Source organism: Octopus sinensis, linkage group LG7 (assembly GCF_006345805.1).
Source record: "Octopus sinensis linkage group LG7, ASM634580v1, whole genome shotgun sequence".
Taxonomy (NCBI): Eukaryota; Metazoa; Mollusca; class Cephalopoda; order Octopoda; family Octopodidae; genus Octopus; species Octopus sinensis.
In genome coordinates, this window is record NC_043003.1 from 2,414,801 (window position 1) to 2,428,704 (window position 13,904).

Below are 13,904 nucleotides of genomic sequence, written 5' to 3' on the forward strand. Positions count from 1 at the left end.
TAAGCACTTCGCCCAGCATGCTAATGCTTCTACCAGCTCGCCGCCTCATTCTGCCATATTCATGATGATGGAGGTTCCTGTTATCTATTTTAGCTGCCTTCCTGGATCGTTTGGCTTGTAAAAATGCATGCTGAGCGGGTTTTATAAGGGACCAGAAGTAAAATCCTAGAATATTCAAGAAAACTTGTCTGCTCCATTGCTTCATGCTGATTGGCCAGTTAATAGACCAATCACATGAAACTATGGTGGTTTGCTTGTGATGTCTGACCACGTATCCAAGGATACAATTTCGAATCACTGTTACAAAGCCTATATTGGCGTTAAATCCATGGAAACAATGTGGGTATGTAATAGTTGAATCAGAAACCAGCAGGAATCCTGCTTCCTATGGAGCCCTTTTCTTTTGAGTTTCTCATATTTCTGATTCTGAGGGTTGTCCTCCAGAGTACAGAACACTACACCACAATAAGTGATCCTGGCCAAGATGTTCCCTGGTAGATTTTTCCAAGTTATATTTTCTCAATGTTACCTTGAGAGACTCGGTATCTTCTCATTGGTCCATCATCTGACCAGGAGCCAATCGTTAATCCATCAAAGAAAATCTGTTCAAGGAATCTGGAATCGGACATGTGTGCTACATGTCCACTCTGCTGGAGTCGAGATTTACTTAGGAAAGCATATAAATGTGTATTGAAGATAATAAACATGTATAAAGAAAACAATAGTCTTGAATGGAGTAAGTGGAGCAAGAACACACACATGGATGAAAAGTGTTGCTGAAGAGGTCACAGATGTGTGACAAAAGATTTACAGACAATGGACATGAGTTAAAATAATAAGAACAATAATAAATGAGTGAAGTAAACAAAAACATAGTGTGTGTGTTTATTAGGCAACAAAATAAAGAAATAATGAATAAAATGACCATCCCAAAATACAACAATAATGATAGATTTTATATTTATAATTTTAGCAAATTTTAGGCGCAGGTGTGGCTGTGTCGTAAGTAGCTTGCTTACCAGCTACATGGTTCCGGGTTCAGTCCTACTGCGTGGCACCTTGGGCACGTGTCTTCTACTATAGCTTTGGGTTGACCAAAGCCTTGTGAGTGGATTTGATAGATGGAAAGAAGCCCATCGTATTGAAAGAAGCCCAATCTAATTGACTGGCCCCCTCCCCCAAAATTTCTAAATGTGCCTAGAGTAGAAAAGAATTGTAGGTACATTATATTTAAGGAAGGCGGTAACCAGTTTGGTTTCCTCACCGGAAGGGCAAACTCAATGTTCCACCATTGTGTCCCATTACTGTACAGCATCCCTCTTTGTATCCAAGCATCCTACACTCTGCTCTTCCTACTGATTCAGAAACCCTTTAGAACCAGCAAGTAGAGATTATGGCTTCCTCAACTTTCTCCCCTGTTCTTATTTTGACGGCTATGCTTTTAGTAAGCCTAACTCCACTAGTAATTAGGTTACCAAGGTAACAAAAGCTCTTAGCAACTTCTAAATAGAAGAAAAAAAGAGAAAAGAGAGAAAAAAGGAAACTGCATGAATCATACATAACTTAGAAGCAGCACTGTGGATGTGCTAACATGCACGAACTTGAGACATGGCTGCCCGCATGCACTTCTCATGAGGAATTCCAGAAGGAACTTCATGAGACCACTGCAGAGACTCTTCTGGAAAAAAATACCATTGGAAAACTGATCATAGCAGTGACTCAATCCATTCCTATGGATATCAGAAGAAGGAATTTTATAGTCCGAAATATTGTATCAGACTATGGATGATTGAATTACAAGAGTCCATTGTTGTTATTACGGTGCATTGTTGGTGCCATTCAGAACACATTATGTTTTTTTGACATCCAATGTTCTCTTTCCTATTCTTCTGAGCATCTGAAGGAGTTTATTTCCTGCATATTTTTACCACCAAATACTTCTGCCCATCTGCCACATGTTAAGCCTACCTTCTCCCACAGCCCACATGTGACCTCAGAACAACTCTTCAGACCCAATCTTTATACTGCTTCCATTGTTTAGCAACAGCATTCCGGATTCTTCATTGTTTACTAGAGTTTTAGATTTAACGCCTCCTTGGCATCGTACTCTGCTGCCCAGTTCCTTCCAATCTCTCCAGGCCTGTCTCTTAGTTCTCATGGCGGTTTCTGTATATTCCTGTATATACTTATATATGCACATACCTCTCTAGCTCTGTGTGTGTGAATGTGTGTGTATGTATGTATGTGTGTGTGTGTGTGCATGTGCATATGTGTATGTCTGTGTGTGTGTGTGTATATATATATATGTATATATTGTTTCAGTCATTTGACGGTGGCCATGCTGGAGCACCACCTTTAGTTGAACAAATCAACCCCAGGACTTATTCTTTGTAAGACTAGTACTTATTCTATTGGTCTCTTTTGTCGAACTGCTAAGTGACGGGTACATAAACACACTAACATCAGTTGTCAAGCGATGGTGGTGGTGGGGGACAAACACAGACACAAATAAGAAACACACACACACATACATACATACATACATACATACACACACTCACACACACACACACATATATATATACACATATGACGGGCTTCTTTTGGTTTCCATCTACCAAATCAACACACAAGGCTTTGGTCGTCCTGAGGCTATAGTAGAAGATACTTGCCCAAGGTGCCACACAGTGGGACTGAACCTGAAGCCATGTGATTGGTAAGCAAGTTTCTTATCACACAGCCACTCCTACACCTATATATATATACGATGACGATATGCAAAGCTAAGAATATTTTTGCTCCTTTTTTCTTTTTTCTCCCTCTCTACTACGTTAGGACTGACAGTTTTAAATGATCTCATCGCTAACAACCTATTAGAATTTCGTTAATTCTCCCTAAATTCCGGCTGACCTGTTCGCTAAGAAATTTTTGCTCCTTTTCTCTCTTTTTTCTCCCTCTCTACTACGTTAGGACTGACAGTTTTAAATGATCTCATCGCTAAAAACCTATTAGAATTTCGTTAATTCTCCTAAATTCCGGCTGACCTGTTCGCTAAGAATATTTTTGCTCCTTTTTCTTTTTTCTCCCTCTCTACTACGTTAGGACTGACAGTTTTAAATGATCTCATCGCTAACACCTATTAGAATTTCGTTAATCTCCCTAAATTCCGGCTGACCTGTTCGCTAAGAATATTTTTGCTCCTTTTCTCTTTTTTCTCCTCTCTACTACGTTAGGACTGACAGTTTTAAATGATCTCATCGCTAACAACCTATTAGAATTTCGTTAATTTCCCTAAATTCCGGCTGACCTGTTCGCTAAGAATATTTTTGCTCCTTTTCTCTTTTTTCTCCCTCTCTACTACGTTGGACTGACAGTTTTAAATGATCTCATCGCTAACAACCTATTAGAATTTCGTTATTCTCCCTAAATTCCGGCTGACCTGTTCGCTAAGAATATTTTTGCTCCTTTTCTCTTTTTTCTCCCTCTCTACTACGTTAGGACTGACAGTTTTAAATGATCTCATCGCTAACAACCTATTAGAATTTCGTTAATTCTCCCTAAATTCCGGCTGACCTGTTCGCTAAGAATATTTTTGCTCCTTTTCTCTTTTTTCTCCCTCTCTACTACGTTAGGACTGACAGTTTTAAATGATCTCATCGCTAACAACCTATTAGAATTTCGTTAATTCTCCCTAAATTCCGGCTGACCTGTTCGCTAAGAATATTTTTGCTCCTTTTCTCTTTTTTCTCCCTCTCTACTACGTTAGGACTGACAGTTTTAAATGATCTCATCGCTAACAACCTATTAGAATTTCGTTAATTCTCCCTAAATTCCGGCTGACCTGTTCGCTAAGAAATTTTTGCTCCTTTTCTCTCTTTTTTTTTTCTCCCTCTCTACTACGTTAGGACTGACAGTTTTAAATGATCTCATCATCGCTAACAACCTATTAGAATTTCGTTAATTCTCCCTAATTCCCGGCTGACCTGTTCGCTAAGAATATTTTTGCTCCTTTTCTCTTTTTTCTCCTCTCTACTACGTTAGGACTGACAGTTTTAAATGATCTCATCGCTAACAACCTATTAGAATTTCGTTAATTCTCCCTAAATTCCGGCTGACCTGTTCGCTGTGCGCCCGCTCAAACCCACCCCCACCACCAATACCGGATATCTCTCTATTCTCTCCCCTTCCCACTTCCCTCCTAGTGATATTGCTGCTTCTACTACAACTGCTGCTGCTGATGATGATGGTGAATATTAGTGGTTGAAATTTAACATAGGCAAAAAAAAAAAAAACCGTAATAATAATTTAACATTACTTGAAAAGGTAGTGGGTAGCGAACTTCTTCACTACTTCAGGGAGTGACGACCCTGCCTGACACGAGTTCCGGGCTCAGCTGGCTCCGGCTGACAGTACCCGGTATGGGCCCCTATCCAGGGTTACGGAAAGGAGACAACCTTCAATGAAATCCGGAGTGGAGCCCCGAAGGCGGTCTAGTGTTCGATTCGACACTCTTCCGGCAGCTCCTGCAACCAAGCTGGTGCCAAACGTAATGCACTGCACTCCACTGGACTACATCAGCAAGGTCGAGAGAGGAAACCTGACGATTGGGCTACCCAGGACTTTCTTATCTATAGCCCAGGCCTGCGCAAAACTGGAGAGGACACTTCAGTGCTGCTGTAAAAAGCTGCAGAAACAACATGGGAGGTAACAGTTACGAGTGATAAGTCCATTCAGATTGGCGTAAAATATGGACGCTACGGGTTACCTCTGCTGGTGGGAGGGACTTCGTGTCCTATTGGTTAGCTACTGCCCACCTCAAGCTGGGCAGCCCCCAGTTAATAAGGTGCTGACCCGCCACAAGCCGCCTGTTCCATTGGGTGCTTGGAGCTAAGAGTACGACTCGAAAAGCGGCCTGCAACCTCTGCACCAGGCAAGCAACTAAAATTCAAAAAACACCAGTTCTGCAGTTGGCAAGCTGGAATGTCAGGACCATGTGTCCTGGAATATCTGACGATCTTCTCAGTATTGAAGACACAAGGAAAACGGCCATCATTGACCGTGAACTAAGAGGCTCAACATAGATATTGCTGGGCTGCAGGAGACAAGACTTCCCTCAAATGGCAGACTCAAAGAGCAGGACTTCACCTTCTTTTGGCAGGGAAGAGATCCAGAAGAACCTCGTCAACATGGCGTTGGCTTTGCAGTGAGAAACTCACTACTCTCCTCAATAGAACCACCATCGGGAGGCACTGAGCGTATCCTCTCACTGCGCCTCTCGACTTCTTCTGGCTCAGTACATCTACTCAGCATCTATGCTCCCACTCTCTACAGCTCAGAGGAGACCAAGGACCAGTTCTACAAAGATCTCAACTGTGTCCTAGAAAATATACCAACGACTGAAAATATCTACCTTCTAGGGGATTTTAACGCTCGCGTGGGATCTGACCATGATTCGTGGCCCATTTGTGTTGGACACTTTGGTATTGGCAACATGAATGACAATGGTCAGAGACTACTCGAATTCTGCACATACCACAACCTGTGCATCACAAACACATTCTTTACCAACAGGCCATCCCACAAGGCATCCTGGAGACATCCAAGATCTCACCACTGGCATCAGCTGGATCTCATTATTACACGGAGATCCTTTCTGAGTTCCACTCTATTGACCCGCAGTTACCACAGTGCGGATTGTGACACAGACCACTCACTAATTAGAAGCAGGGTGAGGATTCTCCCTAAAAAAGTCCATCGCTCCAAGAAAGTGGGCCGACCACGCATCAACACCGCCAGAACCTCGGACCCTACACTGCGAAAATGTTTTGCTGCTTCTATCACGGTTGCCCTCAGTAGCTGCCCAACCTCCTCTGCTGAAAGTAGGTGGGACTATATCAGGGAAGCCTGTATACGACATCATTGGATACTTTCGGCATGAGAGAAAGGCAAAACCCAGATTGGTTCAATGCTGGGCTCTCAGAGCTGGAGCCAGTTATCGAAGCAAAGCGTGCAGCTCTGGTGCAATACAAGAGTGACTCTTCTACAAAGTCACTCGAGGAACTCAGAAAGGCACGAAATAAAACCCAACTGACAGCCAGATGCTGTGCAAATAGGTATTGGCAGGAAATCTGTCAGAGTATCCAGTCAGCTGCTGACAGGGGCGACACCCGTGGGATGTATGCTGGTTTGAAGAAGGCCCTCGGTCCATCCGCAACCAAGTCAGCCCCTCTGAAATCAACTACTGGAGATCTCATCAGGGATCAAGGCAAGCAAATGGATAGATGGGTGGAGCACTACCAGGATCTCTACTCACGGGAGACTACAGTGGCTGAGGCTGCAGTCGAGAGTGTCAAGATCTTGCCAGTCATGTGCGAACTTGACAGTCCGCCATCTATAGCAGAGCTCACCAAGGCTGTTGACTCCCTAGCAAGAAATAAGGCTCCGGGAAAAGACGGCATCCCCTCAGAGATCATCAAAGCCGGCAAAAACACCATCCTGCTTCGGCACCTTCATGAGCTTCTGTGTCAGTGCTGGGAAAAGGGTACAGTCCCTCAGGATATGCGGGATGCCAACATCATTACGCTCTACAAAAACAAAGGTGACCGTGGTGATTGTAACAATTACCGTGGTATATCCCTTCTAAGCATGTTGGAAAGACCTTTGCCCGCGTTATCCTGGCCAGGCTACAACTACTTGCTTCTCGAATCTATCCGGAATAGTGTGGCTTTAGAAGAAGCAGATCAACTATCGATATGATATTCTCCATACGCCAACTTCAGGAGAAGTCCAGAGAGCAGAAAATGCCATTATATATGGCCTTCATTGATCTAACAAAGGCTTTTGACTCGGTAAGCAGAACAGGCCTCTTCCTCCTGCTCCAAAAAATCGGATGTCCACCAAAGCTGCTGAGGATCATCAAGTCTTTCCATGATGACATGCAAGGCACCATACAGCACAACAGTTCAACATCAGCCGCCTTCCAAATAAAAAACGGGGTAAAGCAAGGCTGTGTCCTCGCTCCTACATTGTTTGGCATCTTCTTCTCACTCTTGCTGTCACATGCCTTTCAGACATCAGATGATGGAGTGTTTCTGCACAGTAGAAGTGACGGGAAACTGTTCAATCTCTCGCGCCTGCGTGCCAAGACCAAAATCAGAAACGTCCTGATCAAGGAGATGTTATTTGCTGATGATGCCGCTCTGGTAACACACACAGAAGAAGCCCTCCAAAGGCTCATTAACTGTTTTGAGCAAGCATGTAACGACTTTGGCTTAGCTATCAGCCTTAAGAAGACCAACATCATGGGCCAGGCTACATCGGACATCCCAAACATACATATTGGAGACCACAGATTACAAGAGGTGGAGAAGTTTACCTATCTGGGCTCTACCGTCACCTACAACCTATCCCTTGATGCTGAGCTCAATATACGCATTGGCAAGGCAGCTGCTGCGATGGCCCAACTTTCCAAACGGGCTTGGGACAACAATAAGCTGACCAAGACCACAAAAATGAAGATCTACCAGGCATGTGTACTCAGCACTCTACTGTATGGAAGCGAGACCTGGACGCTATACACACGCCAAGAGCGTCACCTAAACATCTTTCACCTGCGCTGCCTCCGAAAAATCCTCCACATCAAATGGCAGAATCATATCCCCAACAAAGATGTCCTCAGGCAAGCAGGAATACCAAGCATGTTTGCACTCCTCACACAAAGACGTATGAGATGGCTTGGGCATGTTAGCAGTATGAAAGATGGCAGAATCCCCAAGGACATACTCTACGGAGAGCTTGCTAGGGGTACTAGGTCTGTGGGTAGACCGATCTTACGCTACAAGGATGTTTGCAAAAGGGATATGAAGGCCTGCAACATCAACATTAGCGGTTGGGAGGCAGTCGCCGGCAACCGTGGAGAATGGCGACGTACAGTAAAAGAGGGTATACAGAGGAGTGACAGAAAGAGAGAGGAGAAATGGAAAGAAAGGAAGAGACATAAACAAGAGGCCATGGCACTACAACCAGCCAGGAACAGTCTTCGCTACATTTGCAGTACCTGCCAGAGGGAGTGTTTGTCCAGGATAGGACTACACAGCCACAGCAAGAAATGTAACAGGAAATAAAGTATAACAACCGGACTAGACCTAGAAAAAAAAAAAAAAAAAAAATATGCGCAACTCCATTGTCTCCCGAGACAGAAAGGATGCCAAACAATATATATGTATATATATTATATGATTTTCTTTGAAATATTTTTGGCGTAAAAACATGCATCTTATATTCCATCAAATATATATGTTCAATGGAACCAAATTCTTGATATGAATTACAATTGAAGAATATGGTACCAATTATGCTGTTGGTAAAGTTTTATCATCCCATTATTGAATAAATTTCATTATTGATTAAATTTTAAGGTGGCAAGCTGGCAGAATCATTAGCACACTGGGCGAAATGCTTAGTGATATTTCATCTGTCTTTACATTCTGAGTTCAAATTCCACCAACGTCAACTTTGCCTTTTATCCTTTCAGAGTCGATAAATTAAGTACCAGTTATGCACTGGAGTTGATGTAATCGACTTAATCCATTTGTCTGTCCTTGTTTGTTCCCTCTGTATTTAGCCCCTTGTGGGTAGTAAAAAAATAGGTATTTCATCTGTCTTTACATTCTGAGTTCAAATTCCACCAAGGTCAACTTTGCCTTTCATCTTTTCAGGGTCGATAAATTAAGTACCAGTTATGTACTGAGGTTGATGTAATCGATTTAATCCCTTTGTCTGTCCATGTTTGTTCCTTCTATGTTCAGCTCCCTGGGGGCAATAAAGAAAAAAATTATTGATTAAATTTCATGTTTACAAACTGTTTCTGTCTTCCAGAAAACTTTCATCGATGTTTTACATAAAATCTGTGAAGAAGAATCCAATGACATGATGGGGATTTTGGATCAGAGTCGAAATGAAATCCATGATATGGCATCGTCCATACAGAAAGAGCAAAAAGCCTTCAAGGAGACACTCCATCAACTCAGTAAGTTGACAGTTTTGTTTTCTAAACTTAAATTTAAACAACAAAATTATCAATCAATAAATATTTAGAATAAAGATTGTTTGCCAACATAACATGGCAGTCCTGTTTTAGGACGAATGCTGCTGTAATTTAGCCCCAGGAGACATCGTCTCCAGCTGGCCATATGACAAGATCTGTATCCTTATATTTTCAAACAAGGGAATCTAGCACCCTCACTCGGCTCAAAACAATATCTGTGTATTGTGATTCTGGGCTATTTCCCTTCATCAGCACAGAATAATTGTTTGCCTGGAGGTGGCGCTGCCAAATTCCCTTTTGAAATATAGAGTTTTCAAAGTGACAACTTGTCACTTGTTCGAAAATATAAGGACACAGATCGTGTTGTATAGCCAGCTGGAAACGATGTCTCCTGGGGCTAAACTACAGCAACATTTGTCCTAAACCAGGACTGCCATGTTATATTGGCAAACAACCTTTACTCCAAAGTACTGTTGCTGAATATCTCCCCTTATGAAATTTACAAATAGCAATTTTCTAATAAATATTTAATTTGATCAGTCATTTACATACATTTTGTTTCATAATGTGTCGAAGAAGAGGCAAAAATAAGGAGACTTTTATCTTGAAATGAAATCAGAACGGGGTATCTAGCTTCGATCCACAAGGACCAGCCGAACCCTTTGGTCATACCCACATGTGTACAGTATCCTGACCTCTGTCCAGAAACCATTCTCTTTCAGAGATCCCTTCCACACATCATTGCCCCTTGACATCCTGATGAAGAAAGAGGTTGTTCAAATTTTCTGCTTCTTGGTGTGACATCACTTCCCCTCGCTTCCAGTCCCGATGTCTCCCTTCACTTCTCCACATAAGGATTTCTCATTGATGAGACTCCTATGGCTGCTTCAAAAGTATGAAATGCTATCAACAGAAGGTGAAGGGAATAAATGACTGACCAGCAAATTCCTACGAGAGTGGCTTAGTCTATCGCATTCTTTGCAGGAATTGGTCTGTAGAATGCTACTGCAAAAGTCCATTTATGGACTCTACTGGCAGAAGAGTTTGAAGTGGTAATAGTTGGCTGCTACATAATTGTATGGGATCAAAAAACACGAAGAGACCAACTTAGCAATTAAAGTGATGAGAATTTCTGTGCATAAAGAAGACACGGATTAAACAGGGAGAGAACAGGTTGTGTTGATAACATCTTAAACCTCCTTTCCGAACCCCAATTGTCAATGACGTTTAGTTCCTCAATATCATTACCAATCTTGGCATCATTTAGGAGTTTTTATGTATCTATGATCAAAGTTCTCAATTACCTGCTCCCTTTTAAGTGGAATTCACACTCCTCTGATTTCAAAGTAGAACTCCTTAAACACGTTATCAACAGACTGTGGCCCTTTTTGGCAATATTATTGGAATAGCTAATCCAGCCAGGCTGGGAATGTTTTGCTCCTGCCATTGTCTCCATACTGGTAGTAATTTCATCCATAAAAGTCTGTGGTGATGCCAGTACCACGTGACTGCCAACCTTCATCCTTGCCAGATAACATAGGCTGTGTGGTAAGAAGTTTGCTTCCCAACCACAGGATTCCAAGTTCAGTCCCACTGCATGACATCTTCTACTGTAGTTTTAAGTTGACCAAACACTTGTGAGTGGATTTGGTAGATGGAAACTGAAGGAAGCCTGTTGTGTGTATGTATGTATGTATGTATATATAAAAATCTGATGGAAATTGTAGTTGCGATACCTGTGCCAGTGGCATGTAAAATGCACCATCCATACGTAGCTGATTCCAGCGCTGCCTTGACTAGCTTCTGTGCTGGTGGCACGTAAAAAGCACCAACTGATCGTGGCCGTTTCCAGCCTCCCTTGGCACCTTGTGGATAGTAAAGAAATTGGTATTTCATCTGTCTTTACGTTCTGAGTTCAAATTCCGCCAAGGTCGACTTTGCTTTTCATCCTTTCGGGAGTTGATAAATTAAGTACCAGTTGCGTACTGGGGTCGATCTAATCGACTGGCTTCTCCCCCAAAATTTTGGAACTTGTGCCTAGAGTAGAAAAGAATGTGCTACCTGTACGATTCCAAGCCATACAAGAGTGTAGTAAGAACGGCAGCTTTATAGACCTGCAGATTGGTGTTAAGTTTAATGCCCCTTTCATTCTGTGAGTGATGACGGAGTTTACCAAGTGAATTGGTTGTTTGCGCAAGAAGCTGCACAATTTCATCGTTAACGAAGCACTTGGATTTATTTTATTACCAAGATATGTAAATGACTTCAAATATTTTAGGTTTTTCCCATCAACCTGTGTCGGAATGTCAGGGAAACTGTGAAATGGTAGCTTCTGTTTGGCACCTTGAATTTGCTTAGGAAAAGAACAAGATTGGTGGGTCACTTCCATCTTCTTTATATGACTGTGTAGGAAGAAGCTATAGGTGCAGCATGGCTGTATGGTAAGAAGCTTGCTTGCCAACCACATGGTTCCAGGTTCAGTCCCACTGTGTGGCACCTTGGGTAAGTGTCTTACGCTATAGCCTCAGGCTGACCAAAGCCTTGTGAGTGGATTTGGTAGACAGAAACTGAAAGAAGCCTGATGTATATATATGTTGTGTGTGTGTCTGCTTTGTCCCCCACCTCACCATCACGTGGCAACCAATATCAGTGTGTTTACATCCCTGTAACTTAGTGGTTCAGCAAAAGAGAAAGAATAAGTCCTGGGGTTGATTAGTTTGACTAAAGGTGGTGCTCCAGCATGGCCGCAGTCAAATGACTGAAACAAATAAAAGAATAAAAATTTAAAAAAAAGTATGTTTATATGTCTTTGTATATGTGTTTCATCATCATCATCATCATCGTTTAGCGTCCGTTTTCCATGCTAGCATGGGTTGGACGGTTCTACTGGGGTCTGTGAAGCCAGAAGGCTTCATCAGGCCCAGTCAAATCTGGCAGTGTTTCTACGGCTGGATGCCCTTCCTAACGCCAACCACTCCGTGAGTGTAGTGGGTGCTTTTTACGTGCCACCCGCACTGGTGCCAGACAGAGCTGGCAAACGGCCACGAATGGATGGTGCTTTTTATGTGCCACCGGCACGAGGGCCAGGCGAGGCTGGCAACGGACACGAAACGGGGCGGTGCTGGCAACGGTCGTGAAACGGAAAGTTCTCTTACATGCCACCGGCACTGGTAACACATCTGCAATTTCCATTGATCGATTTCCATTGATCGATTTCGATTCTGATCCTCACTTGCCTCAACGGGTCTTCACAAGCAGAGTTTTGACATGCCACCGCACTGGTAGCACATCCCGCAATTTCCATTGATCGATTTCGATTCTGATCCTCACTTGCCTCAACACGTCTTCACAAGTAGAGTTTTGTGTCCCAAGAAGGGAAGGTATGCATACGTAGGCTGGCTCCATCCCATGTAGAAGGCCACGGGTTATGGACTCACTTGTCCTCCGGGTCTTCTCGCGCACAGCACACTTCCAGAGGTCTCGGTCTCTAGTCATTTCCTCAGTGAGACCTAAAGTTCGAAGGTCGTGCTTCACCACCTCGTCCCAGGTTTTCCTGGGTCTGCCTCTTCCACAGGTTCCCTCAACCGCTAGGTGTGGCACTTTTTCACACAACTATCTTCATCCATTCTCGCCACATGACCATACCAGCGCAAACTCTCTTGCACACCACAACTGATGCTTCTTAGGTCCAGCTTTTCTCTCAAGGTACTTACACTCTGCCGAGTGTGAGTACCGGCATTACACATCCATCGGAGCATACTGGCTTCATTTCTAGCGAGCTTACGCATATCCTCAGCAGTCACGGCCCATGTTTCACTGCCATATTTATATTATTTCAGATATTCTTCTTTCAATGACAAATAGTTGTCGCAGTTATTATACTGGAAAAGCTTTTATCCAAAATGTAAATTCCATCCAAATTCCGTTGGAAATTCTCTACATTTCTATGTTTTGATAATTCCGTTGTAGAAACTGAACGAGCAAATAGTGAACGGAATGAATCTCGAATGTCGACCGCCTCCTGTTTAGATGGAGTGGAAAATGGTGGAAGATCAAGGAAAAAGAACAAAAAGAATTCTGATTCCAGGCCGTCCAGTGTCTGTAGCCTACCTGCTGCGTCAACCACCCAAATTACTATTGAACAGGTACGTACAAAATTTATCTTTTACTTCTGTGTCACTACTTTGAAATTGTGCTTTGTTATTAGGTATATACACAGGCACGACAGAAGTAAATAGACACCATTATAATCATTAAAATTAATTTAAGTCTGAAATTATACATTCAAATTATTTATTAATTGTTATAATGTGAATATTTAATATTTAGTAGACATGCCCTTTGCATAATTCCACAACTCTAGTGTTTAGACAGCCTCAAGCTCAGGTTGAGGGCTGCAGTGGAAATAATCCCCATCCTTCTCCCCTTCAAGGACCTCATATATGTTTGTAATATATATATTACTGGTGAAGGCTAGTTTATAGGGTTACCCTGGGTTTTATTGCCATAAAGGGTACCTTTATGGTGTATCTTCAGACCCTAAGGCCTGTTGGCCTATGGCTTCTTTAAAATATGGAGGGAGAAACAATATAAACAATGGGGATTATCTCCCTCTGCTGCTGGTCATCGGCTTCAGGCTGTGTCGCCCTCTGTCAGCTATGAGGGCAAAATGTAGGGAGTTATCCCCTACTCTCATCAGCTATCAATTTCAAGCCGTGGTGTAATTATTGCTAATATCGCTGTTATGTGGTTCCAAAGATGCTAACAGGAAATTCCTGAAATGCAAGCTCAGCCTGAAAATCTCTGTGACAGCCATACCAATGAGTTGATAGAGTTTGAAACTATGATCTTTGAGGTT

General features: G+C 42.7%; 1 protein-coding gene across 1 annotated transcript in view; it reads left to right on the forward strand.

The window, feature by feature from the left end:
- LOC115214353 overlaps nucleotides 1–13,904 on the forward strand; it is a 46,721-nt gene that overhangs the window by 21,234 nt on the left and 11,583 nt on the right. The window contains exons 2-3 of the mRNA XM_029783548.2: nucleotides 8,878–9,028; nucleotides 13,016–13,191. Coding sequence (XP_029639408.1) covers nucleotides 8,878–9,028; nucleotides 13,016–13,191 — 327 coding nt within the window. The remainder of the gene's footprint in view (nucleotides 1–8,877; nucleotides 9,029–13,015; nucleotides 13,192–13,904) is intronic.